The sequence below is a fragment of the Mobula hypostoma genome, chromosome 5 (genome assembly GCF_963921235.1).
Source record: "Mobula hypostoma chromosome 5, sMobHyp1.1, whole genome shotgun sequence".
In the NCBI taxonomy this organism is placed as follows: domain Eukaryota; kingdom Metazoa; phylum Chordata; class Chondrichthyes; order Myliobatiformes; family Myliobatidae; genus Mobula; species Mobula hypostoma.
Window position 1 is genome coordinate 161,089,862 of NC_086101.1, and position 18,187 is coordinate 161,108,048.

At 40.0% G+C, this 18,187-nt stretch overlaps 1 protein-coding gene across 2 annotated transcripts; it reads left to right on the forward strand.

Annotated features, from left to right (window-relative positions):
- Nucleotides 1-149: 149 nt before the first annotated feature.
- On the forward strand, nt 150-15,351 carry LOC134347112 (gastrula zinc finger protein XlCGF57.1-like). 2 transcript variants are annotated; one of them, XM_063049259.1, is made up of 2 exons: nt 150-243; nt 11,243-15,351. In XM_063049259.1, the coding sequence occupies exon 2, from the start codon at nt 11,567-11,569 to the stop codon at nt 13,091-13,093; it is 1,527 nt and encodes a 508-aa protein (XP_062905329.1). In that variant the 5' UTR covers nt 150-243; nt 11,243-11,566; the 3' UTR covers nt 13,094-15,351. The 2 variants fall into 2 exon arrangements, with proteins under 2 accessions (XP_062905329.1, XP_062905330.1); XM_063049260.1 differs by lacking the exon at nt 150-243 and adding an exon at nt 7,253-7,268.
- The last annotated feature ends 2,836 nt before the right edge of the window (nt 15,352-18,187 follow it).

An 18,187-nucleotide genomic window follows, 5' to 3' on the forward strand; every position in this document is an offset into this window, starting at 1 on the left:
CGGCGTCCCACTCTCTACAAGGAGAGCCCGAACACATGTCCGTGGCCGTAATCTGATTGGATACATTGCCGTGATGTTGATAGCAGTGAGATGTCATTCACTGGCTCTCATTTTGGAAGGGATTCAGTCGGCCATCGCAGATACACCAACAGCTTTGCACTGGGAAGCGGCTGTTCACCTGCTCCGTGTGTGCAAAGAGACTCATTCAGTTAACCTACCTTGTGATGCTCCGATGAGTTCACAGTAAGTAGAGGCCACATTTCCGTCTGGAGTTAGCAAAGAGTTTTACTCAATCTTCCCAGCTGCTGCAGCACCAGAAACTTCACAGCAGGGAGGAAGTTCAAATCAGCACTGTGTTAAGTGTTTAACCATCATGGTGACTGAAGGCAGCTGCAGGATCATGAGGGACTGTTACTGTCAGATCCTGAAGTTCTTGCGGCTGCTTATAGCACCCAGGACCGAACCCTGATCACTGAGCATTGGAGGAGTCTGGTCTGCTGATGTTAGCTTTAAACTAGACTGGTGTTTACTATTGTGGATCTGTGAAAGATCCATCAGTTCTGTATCAAATGCCATGTCGCAGGTACTTACTGTCTCTACCACACTCGCAGTGTATACTAGAGAGGCCACTCAGTCCATCTGGTCCCTGCCCACGTTTCTGTTCCATATCGGTATTTTACAATCTATCCCTGCCATTCCCCTCTCACTCTCCCTGTGATGACAAGTTGCAACTAGTCATACTCCGGGGGAGAAGATCTTTCCCTTGACTTTCATAGAATATGTCATGTGACCGGCAACAATGAATATACTAATGAGTCAGGTTCTATAAACAAATAAACATTTATTAAACTGAGCTCAAAATTTACTAATTTTAAAATGATAAACAAACGAAAAACCTCAACCGGAAGTAAACTGCTATGCGGCCATTTAACAAACCACCACTCAGTACTAGTTCTTAAAGCGGTAAATGCTAAAACAGTCCGAAAGTGGTAAATTCAAACACAGTTCTTCGAATGGTAAATTTGAAAGTCCAAGAGATTTATACAGTCAATTAGGAGAGACTTTCCTGAAGTAAAGAAATCCTTGAATTCACGATGTTATTGCTGATCCCAGCCAGAACCTGCCTTGTCCACAGGATTCACGACGACGGAAATAAAATGGTTTAAAGGCACTGACCTTTTTCTCTGTAGAATAGACTAGATACTGCACAGCCTTTTCTGCTTCTTTTGGCAGAGGTTATCTCATGCAGATCACTCTTACTCGAACGAATTCAATAATGGTCGATCCTCTCCAAAACCGCCAGATGACTCCTTCAGGTTCCCGTCTTCACTCTCCAATATTACTGAAAAGGTACATCAACAAATCTGGCAACTATTGGTGAAACTGCCGGCCCAACACTTCTGTACCTGATAATAGGCAGTAAAACTCCGTTTTAATATTAAACTGCGTCATAAGATTAATACGCAGCATAGTGGAGTATCTGACTGATGACCTAACTGAAAACTAACTGTGTCACCAGGGGTCTACAGTTATACTCCTGGTGAGAACAGGTCATCATGTGACCTCAGATCAGCGGGAAAATTACATCATGTGACCTCCGCAAGACCATTACATCATCCTCATAAGACAATCACAAGTTCCATGAAGTATGTAACACCACCCTCCAAAAAAAATTTGGTCTTTTTAGAACAAAATTTTAACAATTAACCATTTACAAAAAAAAAACAAATGTGTAAAATTTACAACATACACAGTATACACAGTATTATCACACAGCATTTTGCAAACTAATATACAGTAGGAGTGTTACAAGTATTAAAAGACCAATCCATAAAAAACTTTACATTGTACAGTTAACATCTAGATAGACGATCAGCGATCACATTATCTTTACCTTTAATATGAGTTATCAAAATATTATACTCCTGTAACATCAAACTTCGTTGCTAAATTGGAGTTTGATTTATTTCCTTAACCATTTTCTTTAACTGAGCCTGGACCTACAACATAACCAAGGTGAGTCACAGTGGCATGACCAAATTCACTTTTAGCTATGTTAATAGTTAAGTTAGCTTTTGAAAGTCTCTCAAATAGTTTCTCTACCGCAGTAATATGTGCTTTCATAGAAACATAGAAACATAGAAAATAGGTGCAGGAGTAGGCCATTCGGCCCTTCGAGCCTGCACCGCCATTTATTATGATCATGGCTGATCATCCAACTCAGAACCCAGCCTTCCCTCCATACCCCCTGACCCCTGTAGCCACAAGGGCCATATCTAACTTCCTTTTAAACATAGCTAATGAACTGGCCTCAACAGTTTGCTGTGGCAGAGAATTCCACAGATTCACCACTCTCTGTGTGAAGAAGTTTTTCCTAACCTCGGTCCTAAAAGGCTTCCCCTCTATCCTCAAACTGTGACCCCTCGTTCTAGACCTCCCCAACATCGGGAACAATCTTCCTGCATCTAGCCTGTCCAATCCCTTTAGGATCTTATACGTTTCAATCAGATCCCCCCTCAATCTTCTAAATTCCAACGAGTACAAGCCCAGTTCATCCAGTTTTCTTCATATGAAAGACCTGCCATCCCAGGAATCAATCTGGTGAACCTTCTTTGTACTCCCTCTATGGCAAAGATGTCTTTCCTCAGATTAGGGGACCAAAACTGCACACAATACTCCAGGTGTGGTCTCACCAAGGCCTTGTACAACTGCAGTAGTACCTCCCTGCTCCTGTACTCGAATCCTCTCGCTATAAATGCCAGCATACCGTTCGCCTTTTTCACCGCCTGCTGTACCTGCATGCCCACTTTCAATGACTGGTGTATAATGACACCCAGGTCTCGTTGCACCTCCCCTTTTCCTAATCGGCCACCATTCAGATAATAATCTGTTTTCCTATTTTTGCCACCAAAGTGGATAACTTCACATTTATCCACATTAAATTGCATCTGCCATGAGTTTGCCCACTCACCCAACCTATCCAAGTCACCCTGCATCCTCTTAGCATCCTCCTCACTGCTAACACTGCCACCCAGCTTCGTGTCATCCGCAAACTTGGAGATGCTGCATTTAATTCCCTCATCCAAGTCATTAATATATATTGTAAACAACTGGGGTCCCAGCACTGAGCCTTGCGGTACCCCACTAGTCACCGCCTGCCATTCTGAAAAGGTCCCGTTTATTCCCACTCTTTGCTTCCTGTCTGCTAACCAATTCTCCACCCACACCAATACCTTACCCCCAATACCGTGTGCTTTAAGTTTGCACACTAATCTCCTATGTGGGACCTTGTCAAAAGCCTTTTGAAAATCCAAATATACCACATCCACTGGTTCTCCCCTATCCACTCTACTAGTTACATCCTCAAAAAATTCTATGAGATTCGTCAGACATGATTTTCCTTTCACAAATCCATGCTGACTTTGTCCGATCATTTCACCGCTTTCCAAATGTGCTGTTATCACATCCTTGATAACTGACTCCAGCAGTTTCCCCACCACCGACGTTAGGCTAACCGGCCTATAATTCCCCGGTTTCTCTCTCCCTCCTTTTTTAAAAAGTGGGGTTACATTAGCCACCCTCCAATCCTCAGGAACTAGTCCAGAATCTAACGAGTTTTGAAAAATTATCACTAATGCATCCACTATTTCTTGGGCCACTTCCTTAAGCACTCTGGGATGCAGACCATCTGGCCCTGGGGATTTATCTGCCTTCAATCCCTTCAATTTACCTAACACCACTTCCCTACTAACATGTATTTCGCTCAGTTCCTCCATCTCACTGGACCCTCTGTCCCTTACTATTTCTGGAAGATTATTTATGTCCTCCTTAGTGAAGACAGAACCAAAGTAATTATTCAATTGGTCTGCCATGTCCTTGCTCCCCATAATCAATTCACCTGTTTCTGTTTGCAGGGGACCTACATTTGTCTTTATCAGTCTTTTCCTTTTTACATATCTATAAAAGCTTTTACAGTCCGTTTTTATGTTCTCTGCCAGTTTTCTCTCATAATCTTTTTTCCCCTTCCTAATTAAGCCCTTTGTCCTCCTCTGCTGAACTCTGAATTTCTCCCAGTCCTCAGGTGAGCCACTTTCTCTGGCTAATTTGTATGCTACTTCTTTGGAATTGATACTATCCCTAATTTCTCTTGTCAGCCACGGGTGCACTACCTTCCTTGATTTATTCTTTTGCCAAACTGGGATGAACAATTGTTGTAGTTCATCCATGCAACCTTTAAATGCCTGCCATTGCATATCCACCGTCAATCCTTGAAGTGTCATTTGCCAGTCTATCTTAGCTAATCCATGTCTCATACCTTCAAAGTTACCCCTCTTTAAGTTCAGAACCTTTGTTTCTGAATTAACTACGTCACTCTCCATGTTAATGAAGAATTCCACCATATTCCAAGTATTGTTTCCTGTAACTAAATCATCAATATAGGCATCTGTATCTTTTAACCTTGAATCACACTGATAATCATCCTCTGGAAAGTACCTGGTACATTCTTCATCCCAAAGGGAAGGACATCATATTCATATAACCCAGATGGGGTTATAAATGCAGAAATCTCTCTACCTCTAACCGTCAATGGAACACACCAATAACCTTTTAACAAATCAATCTTTGTAAGGAACTTTGCTTGTCCAACTTTATCCACACAATCATCTACCCTAGGGATTGGATATGCACCAGTTTTTGACACAGCATTCACCTTCCTGTAATCTGTATAAAACCTAATACTATTGTATGGCTTAGGCACCATAACACAAAATGAACTCCAATTCGAATTAGAAGCTCTAATAATACTATTCTCTAACATATACTTAATTTCTTGTTCAGCAAGTTCACATTTTCCCTGTTCATCCGATACGGATGTTGTTTTATGGGTTTTGCATCTCCAACATCTACATTGTGTGAAACTATGGTAGTTCTTCTCGGAACGTCTGGAAATAAATCCCTATCTTTAAAAATTAACTGTTTCATCTGCTTTCTCTGCTCTGGCTGTAAATGAGCTAATGTTTTCCAGAATTGTTGAATTTGGTAACCTGGCTGAAATAATGTTGGGTTTAAAATGAGTTTCAGATGAATCATCCATTAAGTTTTTATAAAGATCAGACTCATTATTGACCACAACAGTCATAGTAGCAGCCTCTTTCTCATAATATGGTTTTATCATATTTATATGACACAGCTGTGTTGGCTTTCTTCCATCTGGGGTCTTTATCACGTAATCCACATCATTTACTTCAGATTTAATCTCATAAGGACCATGAAATTTATCTTATGGGTTCGTTTGTACTGGGAAAAGAACCAACACCTTATCTCCAGGCTTAAGTTACCTCATTCTAGCTTCCTTATACAGAAGTTTTCATCTTTTCCTGAGCCAATTTTAAATTTTCCTTGGCCAGGCTACAATCTTTATGTAATCTTTCCTTGAATTTTAAAATACAATCCAGTAAATTAGTGTGTACCTCTTTATTAATCCACTGTTCTTTCAACAAGGCCAAAGGTCCTCGAACTCTATGCCCAAACACAAGTTCAAAAGGACTAAAACCTAATGATTCCTGTACTGCCTCTCGTACTGCAAAAAGTGGTAAATGTACGCCTTCATCCCAGTCCTTTTCATTTTCCACTCAATACATCCTAATCATAGTTTTGAGGGTAGAATGAAATCTCTCCAAGTCTCCTTGAGATTCTGGATGATATGCAGATGAGGTAATCTGTTTTGCTCCCAGTTTATAAACTATCTGCTGAAACAATCCAGACATAAAATTACTACCTTGATCCGATTGTATTTCCTTAGGCAACCCAAAATAAGTGAAGAATTTTATGAGAGCCTTCGTCACAGTTTCGGCTGTTATATTCCTAAGAGGTATTGCCTCTGGAAACCTAGATACTGTGCACATAATGGTCAGCAAATATTGTTGTCCAGTTTTAATTTTTGGCAATGGGCCTACACAATCTATAATAATTTTGGAAAACGGCTCACCAAATGCTGGAATCGGTTGCAGTGGGGCCACTGGAGTAACTTGATTCGGTTTACCCACAATTTGACAAATATGACACGCCCTGCAAAATGTCACCACATCTTTTCTTAAACCAGGCCAGTAAAAATGTTTAAAAACCTTGTTCATAGTTTTCTTTACACCTAGATGGCCACCCAAAGGCATACTATGAGCCATAGTTAAAATCTCATTTTGATAAACTTTAGGAACTACTACCTGGTGATTAACTTCCAGGTATATAAGTGTAGACCCTTGGTGACGCAGTTAGTTTTCAGTTAGATCGTCAGTCAGATACTCCGCTATGCTGCGTATTTGTCTTATGACACAGCTTAATTTTAAAACTGAGTTTTACTGTCTATTGTAAGGTACAGAGTTGTTGGGCTGGCAGTTTCACCAAAAGCTGCCAGATTTGTTGATGTATCTTTTCAGTAATATTGGAGAGTGAAGACGGGAACCTGAAAACTCCTTTTTCCCCTGCTCTTTTCAACCTTTTGGTTCATTTTCACTAATTTCAAAAGACTGTGCCTCAGACAGCTGGGTCATTGCCAAGCACAGCAGACTAGGTAGGAAGTGAATCTTTGATGGAGCAGATTCTGAAGCCAAAGAGTTGCCAGCATGAGTCAGGGCCTTGGGGCTCCAGAAAGAGATAAAGCCTAGAGTTTACAAGGAGGAGGAAGAATCAGACCAACAAGATATGGCTACAAATGGAAGATCAGAAACATTTGGAAATCGGTTGCTTGAAAATGGGTGGTTAATTTCTGCAAAATACTGCAGGAAATCAGTAGATCAGGCAGCAAATGTGGAGAGGAAAAAATAGACAATTGTTGGGCAGAGCCCCTTCAACATGCCCAGACTGTGTACTCCTCTTTTTAGTTGCTGCATGAACTGCAGAGTTCCTCCAGCATTTTGTGCGTATGCGTCCACATTTCCAGCAACAGCAGAATCTCTTGTGTTTTATATCTGCATTTGTAAGAAGGTTTTACTTTGGCATTAAACACGCGGAAAGTTTGCTGATATTAAGTGCTTTGTTTATGGAAGCTGCATTCTGCGTTAAAAGCTTTCTAAACAAAAACAAACTGTGGTATATACTTGAACCGGTGGTTGCAGAGACTTTTAATGGCACCGTGATTACCCAGAAAACTCTGCGTGGCAATTTGCGCTGTCGCTGAAGCACCGATCGAATGCGCAGGCGTCAGGGTTGCGAATGTTCCCGAATATCGCGCATGCGCGCAGTACTCAAAGGCCTCGGAAGGATCGGTAAAGGTGAGAGTTGAATTCCGGGTGTGAGTTTTCAACACCGACTGATGGAAAATTGCAAACTCGGGACAGGCCGGGTCTTTTCCCTCTCTCTTAGCCCCACGCACCGTACACGGGCCGCGGGGAGCTTCAAGCTGATGAGGGAATGGGAACTGATGGATCTCTCAGACAGAGCTGAGCTCCAGCTGTCTAAATGCAAGGATTAGGAACTCGGAGAAAGGGAACAAAGTCTTTTACATCAGCTGTTAAGAAAATCACCTTTGTTGTACCTCCAATCACAAACGAGAAAATCTGCAGATGTTGGAAATCCAAGCAACATACACACAAAATGCTGGAGGAACTCAGCATTAGTGCTCTTTTCCATAGATACTGCCTGGCCTGCTGAGTTCCTCCAGCATTTTGTGTGCGTGGGTTGTTCCACCCCCTCCTGTTCTGAATTTTTCTACCTGTGAGAACATGTTTTGTCCCATTCTCTCTTGGTACATACACCTTTGCCCTGGGCAACAAGTAGTTTTCACATCACAAATGTGCCAGACTCCAATAAGACAGACTACTGCCCTTCCCTTCATATTTATTGGCATTGTCATCAATGAGTTCACCACCGTCAGTCACCTGGGGGAGGGTTCAGGGGAAATATTTATGTACAATACCTGTTACCTGTGTGTATTGTGGCAATGCAAAAGTTGCTGGAGAGGTTGCAAGTGGGAGTGGGAAGAAGTGGAGTAACATTTGGAAATTTGACTTTTTAAAGCGTCATTTAGCAAGCAAATCAGACATGGATGGTGTACAAGTGCTCTGGCGAGAAACTCCTTCATTATCTGCTACAGGCCTGCTACATAGGTTGTGTGAGAGTGTAGATGAACTCGATCAAACCCAGAGGAGATATAAGTTCTTATTGACAGTGATTTGCTAGCTGTTAAAATGAATACCTCTCTATATAAAATACAGTGTGCACGTTGTCACTGGGTCAGAATTGCACAGCACAAGATTTTTGCGCACACTGGTCATTACAAATTAGAGGGGACATTGTTGGGAAGGTGGGGAGACCTCCAGTGTCCCTGACACCCTCACCTACAAGATGTGCATCCAGCTGCAGCTTGTAACCCTTCGCTTTAAGGAGTTGGAGCTGGAAATGGATGAAATCCGGATCAGCCAGGAGCCGGAGGGGGTGATAGATATGACCTGAAGAGAGGCGAGTTACACCCAAGGTGCAGGACACAGGAAACAGGGTGAGAGTCAGGAAGGGGAATGAGGTTCAATAGCCATTGCAGAGTACCCTTGTGGCTGTCCCACACAACAACGGGTAGTCCACTTTAGAAACTGTTGGGGATAATTAGCTGGCAGTGGAAGGTGAAAGGGGTGATACAGGATTTGTCGGTTAGGGAAACAGAACTAGAAGGGGACTAATATTCTCGTGGTAAGGCTTGCTAGTGGGAGGGGGAGGGGGTTAAACTAAAGTTTTGGGGGGGGGGTTGGGGGGCCACAATGCCAGAACAGATAGTGGAGAGGGTGAATTTAATAGAATTGACTTTATTACTTACATTCTTCATATACATGAGGAGTAAAAAACCTTACGTTACATCTCCATCTAAATGTGCATTGTGCAATTTATAGTAATTTATAATAAACTGTATGTACAACAGCACAGTCAATATAACATAGAAATATAATTGTTTCAGCATTGAATTAATCAGTCTGATGGACTGGTGGAAGAAGCTGTCCCAGAGAGGTTGTTTTATTGACACCAGACAGATGTTGTTCAGACCGCAGACAAAATCAGCAATCAAAAGGTTGAGCATGGTGTGACTACTGTCGTGAGCTGTGTATATCACAATGCAAGAAGGTTCGTAGGAAAACCAGATAAGCTCGGGACAGGGAATTAAGATATTGTAGCCATTACTGGGACTTGGTTGCACCCAACAGTGAAGGATTGAGAGGAACAAATTGTAGAGAGATTGCAGACTATGTCAAGAAATAAAGGTTATTGTTGTAAGTGATTTTAAGTTTCCAGCTATTGACTGGGACTCCCATACTGTAAAAGGACGAGATGGGGTAGAGTTTGTCAAACGTGCCCTTAATCAGTACATAGAATTCCTGATGTAGAAGAGTGCAATAAACTATCAGGAAATGATCTGGTGACAGAAATTAGTGTATGGGAACACTTTGTATCTAGTGATCATAATGCCATGAAATTCCAAGTAAATTTGGAAAAAGAGAGGTCAGGACCATGGGTTGAGATTCTAAGTTGGAGAAAGGTCAATTTTGATGGTATCAGAAAGGATCTGACAAGTGTGGGTTGGGACAGGCTGTTTTCTGGCAAAGGAGTGCTTGGTAACTGGGAGGCCTTCAGAAGTGAAGTTTTGAGGGTGTAGAGTTTGTATGTGCTTGTCAAAATAAAAGTTGAAATGTAACTGGTGCAGGGAACCTGGATTTTCAAGAGATATTGAGGCCCCGGATATTTTGTTCCTCTAAATGCCTAAGACTGTTGGGTGCTACCAAGACTCATTAATAACTACAATATCATAATTTCACACCCTGAGCTCATCTGACTTCTTTATAGTCATCTTCTGTTGGTTTCTAAAAGCTTCCCGATAGTTTTTGCTCGTTTGTTTGCCCTCTCGTTGGCTTTTATGTTGGCTTTGGCTTCTCATTTCAGCCACGGTTGTGTCCTCCTGCCTTTCCAATGCTTCCACTTCTTTGGGATGTATCTATCACTCAGCTCCCAAATTGCTCTCAGAAACTCCAGGCACTGCCACTCTATTGTCACTCCTACCAGTTTTCCCTTCCAAACAAGTTTGTCCAGCTTCCTTGTCATAGAAATATGGAGAAGTTCAGTTCGGAAACAGGCTATTTGGCCCATCTAATCAATGCCGAACAAACATTTAAGCTGTCTAATGCAACTACCTGCACCGAGACCATTGCCCTCCATACTCCTACCATCCAGGCTCTCATCCAAACTTCTTTGAAATGGTGAAACTGTGCTTATATTCACCACTTTTGCTGACATCTCATTCCACACTCTCATGACCATTTCAGTAAAGAGCTTTTCCACATGTTCCCATTGAATTTTCACATTCCCCACTTACCCATGACCTCTGGTTGTCATCCCACCCAACCTCAGTGGAAAAAGCTGCTTGCATTTACCCTATCTATACCCGCATAATTTTGTATACTTCTAACAAATCCTCAAAGCAATGTATAATTTCCTTGTTTATGTTTAGAGCCGTTTTAGGTGTATAAGATGATGAGGGGCATTGATCATTTGGATAGCCAGAGGTTTTTTTCCCAGGCTGAAATGCCTAACACAAGGGGGCATAGTTTTAAGGTGCTTGGAAATAGATACCAAGGGGATGTCGGGGTAAGTTTTTCTACACAGAGAGTGGTGAGTGCGTGGAATGCACTGCCAGCTATTTGTGTGAAAGTGTGTCAGTTACTGTGGGGCCAGGAACCCATGCAGCTCAGTGGGAACAGGGAATAATAGCAATGCAGAGAGTCAAACTGAGCCAGGTCACAGATTGGAGATGGCAGAAATGCCCCATTCTTATAGAAACAGGAAGAGCATCAGAGAATTTGATGGTCATTCCAGATACCAGCACTGTGCCCAGTTAGAAACGCAAACACCAGGAAATCTGCAGATGCTGGAATTTCAAGCAACACACACAAAAAATGCTGGTGAACACAGCAGGCCAGGCAGCATCTATAGGAAGAGGTACAGTCGACGTTTCGGGCTGAGACCCTTCGTTAGTCCTGACGAAGGGTCTCGGCCCGAAACGTCGACTGTACCTCTTCCTGTAGATGCTGCCTGTCCTGCTGTGTTCACCAGCATTTTTTGTGTGTGGTGCCAAGTTAGAAGATGATTTCTCTCTCCAACTTGGGTTGAACTTCGCTGTAACAGTGTGATGCCGGATCACACCTTGACAACTCAAGTGATCTCTTCTGAAATGTTGTCCTACACATGGATTTTGTAAATCTTTTTACAGGTTAAAAATGACAAGCAATTTGTCTACGGGAATCTGGAGAACAACACGCCAGGTTTGCTGTCTCTGTGCAGATATTTAAGAAGTGGAGCAAGGGATTCATTCGATCATCCTTCCTGCTCAGACTGTGGGAATGGATTCACTCGGTCATTTTAACTGAAGGTACGTCAGCAAGTTCCCACTGGAAGAAAGCCATTCACCTGTTCTGTGTGTGAGAAGGGATTCAGTCGGTCTTCCCATCTGTGGACACTCCAGTCAGTTCACACTGGGTGGAGGCTGGTCACCTGCTGAATTTATGGGGAAGAATTCACTTGGTCATCTGACCTAATGGCTCACGAGCGAGTTCACACTGGGGAGCGGCCTTTCACCTGCTCGGACTGTGGGAAGGGATTCACTTGCTCATCTAAACTGAAGGTACATCAGCGAGTTCACACTGGAGAGAGGCCATTCACCTGCTCGGACTGTAGGAAGGGATTCACTCAGGCATCTCACCTACTGAAACATCAGTCAGTTCACACTGCAGAGAGGGATTTCACTTGCTCAGATTGTGGGAAGAGATTCCCTCACTCTTCCAGCCTACAGAGACACCAGTCAGTTCACACTGGGGAGAGGCCATTCACCTGCTCAGTCTGTGGGAAGACATTCACTCAGTCATCCCACCTACAGAGTCACCAACGCATTCACACTGGGGAGAAGCCATTCACCTGCTCAGACTGTGGGAAGGGATTCACTCGGTCATCTCAACTGAAGGTACATCAGAGAGTTCACACTGGGGAGAAGCCGTTCACCTGCTCAGTCTGTGGGAAGACATTCACTCAGTCATCCCACCTACAGAGTCACCAACGAGTTCACACTGGGGAGAAGCCGTTCACCTGCTTGGACTTTGGGAAGGGATTCACTTGCTCATCTCCACTGAAGGGAGTTCACACCGGGGAGTGGCCGTTCACCTGCTCAGACTGTGGGAAGGGATTCACTTGTTCATCTAAGCTGAAAGAACATCAGCGAGTTCACACTGGGGAGAAGCCGTTCACCTTCTCAGACCGCGGGAAAGGATTCACTCAGTCATCCCACCTACAAGCACACCAGTCAGTTCACACTAGGGAGAGGCCGTTCACCTGTTCAGACTGTGGGAAGAGATTCACTCAGTCATCCACCTTAATGGCTCACCAGCGAGTTCACATCGGGGAGTGGCCATTCACCTGCTCAGACTGTGGGAGGGGATTCACTTGCTCATCTAAACTGAAGGTACATCAGCGAGTTCACACTGGGGAGCAGCCGTTCACCTGCTCAGACTGCGGGAAGTGCTTTGCTCAGTTATACACCCTAGTGGCTCACCAGCGAGTTCACACTGGGGAGAGGCCATTCACCTGCTCAGTCTGTGGGAAGGGATTCACTCGGTCATCTCAACTGAAGGTACATCAGCGAGTTCACACTGGGGAGAGGCCGTTCACCTGCTCAGTCTGTGGGAAGGGATTCACTTTGTCATCTCAGCTACTGAGTCACCAGTCAGTTCACACCGGGGAGTGGCCATTCACCTGCTCAGACTGTGGGAAGGGATTCACTTGCTCATCTAAACTGAAGGTACATCAGCGAGTTCACACCGGGGAGAAGCCGTTCACCTGCTCAGAGTGTGGGAAAGGATTCACTCAATCATCCACCCTAATGGCACACGGGTCAGTTCACACTGGCGTGTGGCCGTTCATCTGCTCAGTGTGTGGGAAGGGATTTGCTCGGTCATCTCAACTACAGAGACATCAGTGTTATTTACCAGCAGCAACAGATCACAACCGGAGTCAGGTTTTAATGTTAAAACCACTATTTTTATTAGTGTCTATTCAAAATATAAAAGATTAAACGAATAAACAGGGTGTTAACAGTGTTGTGCGTGTGCGTGCCCCTAACCGTCAAGCTTAGGAACACTTCTTAAAGTCTTAAGATTGTAAAGTAGAAAGGCCCAATAATCCACAGAATAGGTGAGCGAGGGGAGAGATTTGTAAATCCACGTTAATATGTAGAGAGAAGGCGATTACGAAGACTTCCACAGAGTCCACCCTGAAATGATGTAACAGTCGCTGAAGATCATATTCGTCGAGTTGTCCCAAAATCCACACAGAAACATCATAAAGTGACAGCCACTGGAATATTCATCAGCACAAGTGGTTACCACATAATACTTTCTTTTTAAATCTTTATTAATTATTATTGAAAATCAACAACAGAGAAAAATACATCAAAATAATCAAGATAAAATATCCATATATAGAGTAAAAGTTAAACTATCAACCAAGCTAAACAGTCTATCAATAATAATCAAAAAACAAAGTATTAAAGCTTTTTTTAATGGAAAAAAAGAAAGAAGGAAAAAAAGAACCCCAACTAACTAAAACGGAGAAAACTGCCTAATAACTAAAAAGAAAAAGGGGGAAAAAAACCCATTTGGAGCACAAACCCGGAGCTATGTGCCATACAAGCTTCCATTAAAAAAAAGACATCAAACCGCCAACCAAAATTCTTTATAAGAAATTCATATAACCAAGCATCAGAAATGGACCATCTTAATTAACTCAAGTCAAATGATAATAACGGGCAAAAGAGCGCCACCTTTTCTGAAAGTCAAACTTAGGATCAAAAGTTCGACTTCTAATTTTTTCCAGACTAAGACATAACATCACCTGAGAGAACCATTGTATCAAAGTGGGAGCAGAGGCATCTTTCCATTTTAATAAAATAGCCCTTCTAGCCAATAATGTGACAAATACAATTACATATTGGTCAGATATAGAAATACCGTGAATATATTGAGGAATTATACCAAACAAAACTGTCAATTTATTAGGTTGTAAATTGATTCTTAAAGATTTAGAGATTATAGAAAAAATAGATTTCCAAAATTGTTTCAATACAGAACACGACCAAAACATGTGTCAATGTAGCTATCTCAGTTTTGCATCTATCACACTGATTATTTACATTAGGAAATATTTTAGATAATCTCTCCTTTGTCAAGTAATAATGATGTACAATTTAAAATTGAATTAGAGAATGACTGGCACAAATTGAAGAAGAGTTAACCAGCTTCAAAATTCGCAACCAATCCTTTGTTATCAAGGTCATATTAAGCTCTCTTTCCCAATCTTGCGTGATCTTAAGTAAAGGATAATTGTCCTATTGTAATAGTAAATTATAAATTTTCCCAATAAAGCCTTTCACTGAAGGGTTCATTTTTAAAATGATGTCTAACAGGTCAGAATCTTGTATATATGGAAAATTACTTAAATATTCTTGTAAAAAATGTCTGACCTGAAGATCTTGCAAAAAATGTGAATATGAGAGAGAGTATTTAGTTACTAATTTCTCAAAGGACATCAATCGACCTTCTTGAAACAAGTCCATAAAGGAAAAAATTCCTTTATTCCTCCAAAGAGAAAAGGTAGGATCATTAAGTGAAGGTTTAAATAAATAGTTTCGATAAATTAAACTAAGAAGGTTAATTTTTTTAAGATTAAAAAACTTATGAAACTGATACCAAATTCGTAATGATTGATTAGTCATAGGATATATATTTAGAATAGAAATTTTGGCTAATTGTACAGGTAAAGGAGCTCCTAATAATGAAGCTAAATGAAATTGTTTCACAGTTTTCAATTCCAAGTCAACCCAAGATGGTCGTTCCTTTTTATCGGTCCAATACAACCAAGAACATGCATAATGTATATTAACTGCCCAATAATACATTCTTAAATTAGGCAAAGTAAGACCTCCATCGTTTTTTAATTTTTGTAAATGACATTTTCCAATTCTTGGTCTTTTATTATTCCAAACAAAAGATGAAATAATAGAGTGAACTTGATCAAAAAACTTCTTAGTTAGAAAAATAGGAATGTTTTGAAATACATATAAAAATTTTGGTAAAATCATCATTTTAACTGCATGAATTCAACCTACTAAGTGTAAGTGGATTCCATCTAGAAAAAAATTGCTTCATAAAATCCACTAAGGGAACTAAATTAGCTCTATAAAGGTCTTCATAATTTTTAGTAATGGTAATACCTAAATATTTAAAAGAATCCATAACTTTTAAAGGAATGTTATCATATATAGAAGCGGAATCATTTAAAGGAAATAATTCACTTTTATGCAGGTTTAATTTATATCCTGAAAACAATCCAAATTCATTTAATAATTTCAATAAGCTAGGAATAGATTCTTCGGGATTCGAAATATAAACCAAAAGATCATCTGCGTAAAGGGAGATCTTATGAATAGTCCCATTTTTAGAAATTCCTTGAATATTTTTAGCTTCACGAAGTGCAATAGCCAAGGGTTCCAACATCAAGTTAAATAACAGAGGACTTAACGGACATCCTTGTCTCGTACCCTGAGAAAGTTAGAAAAAGGGGGATCTACAGTTATTAGTGATAACAGTGGCAATAGGGCTTTTATATATCAATCTAATCCATTTATTAAAATTAGTACCAAAGCCAAATTTCTCTAAAACTTTAAATAGATATTTCCATTCAACTGCCTTTTCAGCATCTAGAGAAACAACACATTGGGGAGTCTTAGAGAGAGATGAGTATATAATATTTAACAATCTCCGAGTATTAGAAAAAGAATAACGGCCTTTTATAAAACCCATTTGATCCTGAGAGATAATTTTAGCTAGTATTTTCTCCATCCGATAGCCATTATTTTTGAAAGAATTTTGACATCCACATTTAATAATGAAATGGGTCTATATGAAGCACAATCAGTAGGATCTTTATCTTGCTTAAGGATTAAGGAAATAGAAGCTTCATAAAATGTGGAAGGTAACTCTCCTGTCATAAAAGAACCTTTAAGCATTTCCAACATATAAGGAGTAAGCAAATGTTCAAATTTTTTATAAAATCTTACAGTAAAACCATCCAATCCAGGAGCTTTACCAGATTGCATTGAAAGAATAGCTTTCTGAATTTCACTTTCAGTAAAAGGAGCATCAAGAATTTGCTGATCTTCAGCAGATATTCTAGGAAAATCAATCTTTTGTAAAAAGGCATACATATTAGAAGGGTCAGCTGGAAACTGAGATTTATAGGGTTCACTGTAATGGTCTTGAAAAATTTTATTAATATGTTTATAATTACAAGCTAAACTACCATCTCTCTTACAAATTTTTAAAATTTGTCTTTTAGATCTAACTGCTTTAAGTTGAGATGCTAATAGCTTGTTACTTTTATCTCCAGACATATAAAATCGACTTTTTAATTTAAGCAAATTTCTTTCAATCTGATAAGTTAATAGTAAATTATATTGAAATTGAAGTTCAACCCTTTGTTTAAATAGATCAACATTAGGAGAAACTGCATAAGTATTATCTAGATCTTTAATTAGTTTGGAAATTCTATCTAATTCTACTTTTGTCTGTTTCTTAAGTTTAGCCAAATAAGATATTATCTGATCTCGCAAATATGCTTTGAGTGTATCCCATATAATCAATTTCGAAACATCTCCCGTATTATTAAAAAGAAAGAAATCTTTTATCTGAATCTCTATAAATTTAACAAAGTCTGAACTTTGTAATAAATTTTCTGGAAAGCGCCAAGGCAAGTTTACATTACTAACATCATTTAACTCAAAAGTTAAACTTAAAGGCGCATGATCCGAGACTGCAAAAGCATCATATTCATATTTCTGAACTTTGGACAAAAATCGGAAATCACCTATAAAATAATCAATTCTCGAATACTTATTATGAACGTGTGAGTAAAAAGAATAATCTCTGTCATTAGGATGTAAATTTCTCCAGATTTCTATCAAACCATAATCAGTTAATTAATGAGTGTTGCCGAACGACCAGAAGCTGCTGATTGGTTGAACTGTCAATCAAAGGATTTAAGCAACAGTTGAAGTCACCTCCCATCAGCAGCATATATTCATTTAAGTCTGGTAATAAACCAAATACATTTTTAAAAAAAAGAAGGATCATCTATATTAGGTCCATATAGATTAACCAGGACAATTTTTCTATTATAAATAGTTCCTTTAATAATTAAAAATCTACCATTATTATTTGAAACAATTTCTTCTTGAATAAATAAAATATTAGATTTAATAGAAATAGATACTCCCTTTGTTTTATTATGACAAGTAGCATGATATTGAAGGTTTTAAAAAATCTATTTTGATTGCCTGTTCTGATATGCGTTTCTTGAGCAAAAATTATATCGGGCTGGAATCGATTAATAACTTTAAATGTCTTTCTTCGCTTAATAGGGTGATTCCAGCCACGTACATTCCAACTAATAATGTTTATCAGAATAATTGGATATTATTCTGAACACGACAATACACGCATACCATCGCGGGCTAATCAAAGATGGCGGTGATGAACATAACCAAATAGAAAATGCGCATGCTCCGGAACTCCATAATGGGGAAAAATACAAAAAGTGTGGGGTGTGAAACAAAAATCCCACAATAAACCCCAAGATACAAAAATACCCCCGAACATCCCACCATCCCCAAGGAAGAAAATCAGGTGAAAGAAAGAAAAAGCTGGAACGCATCCCCAAGAAAAAAGACATAAGAACGGGGTTCCGCGTGCCGCTCAGTTTAAATAATGATTAAAAGTTTTTTTCTCCCAATTCCCCCCTCCCCCTTACAAGGAAAATACATAACCTTAAGATAAAAAAAAGCCCAGCAAAGAAAAAAAAATGTTTATACTTAATCAATAAACATAAACTAAAGGAATGTAACGACAGTCTCCAAAGGCGCCAAAACAATACTGTTAACCCAAACAGTTTAATCTCCAAAGAGAGAAAAGCCGCGCCATTATTCTTTAACTTACTACCTTATTTAACAAAAGAATTAAAGCTAATTATCTATTACTAAACACTCCAAAAAATAAAAAAAAGATCTATATAAACTGCAAGCAACCTATCACTTAATTAATAAAGAAAAGGAAAA

Excerpts from the sequence above, each read along its gene's own strand:
- LOC134347112 (XM_063049259.1), top strand. The coding sequence starts at position 11,567 with ATGGCTCACGAGCGAGTTCACACTGGGGAGCGGCCTTTCACCTGCTCG.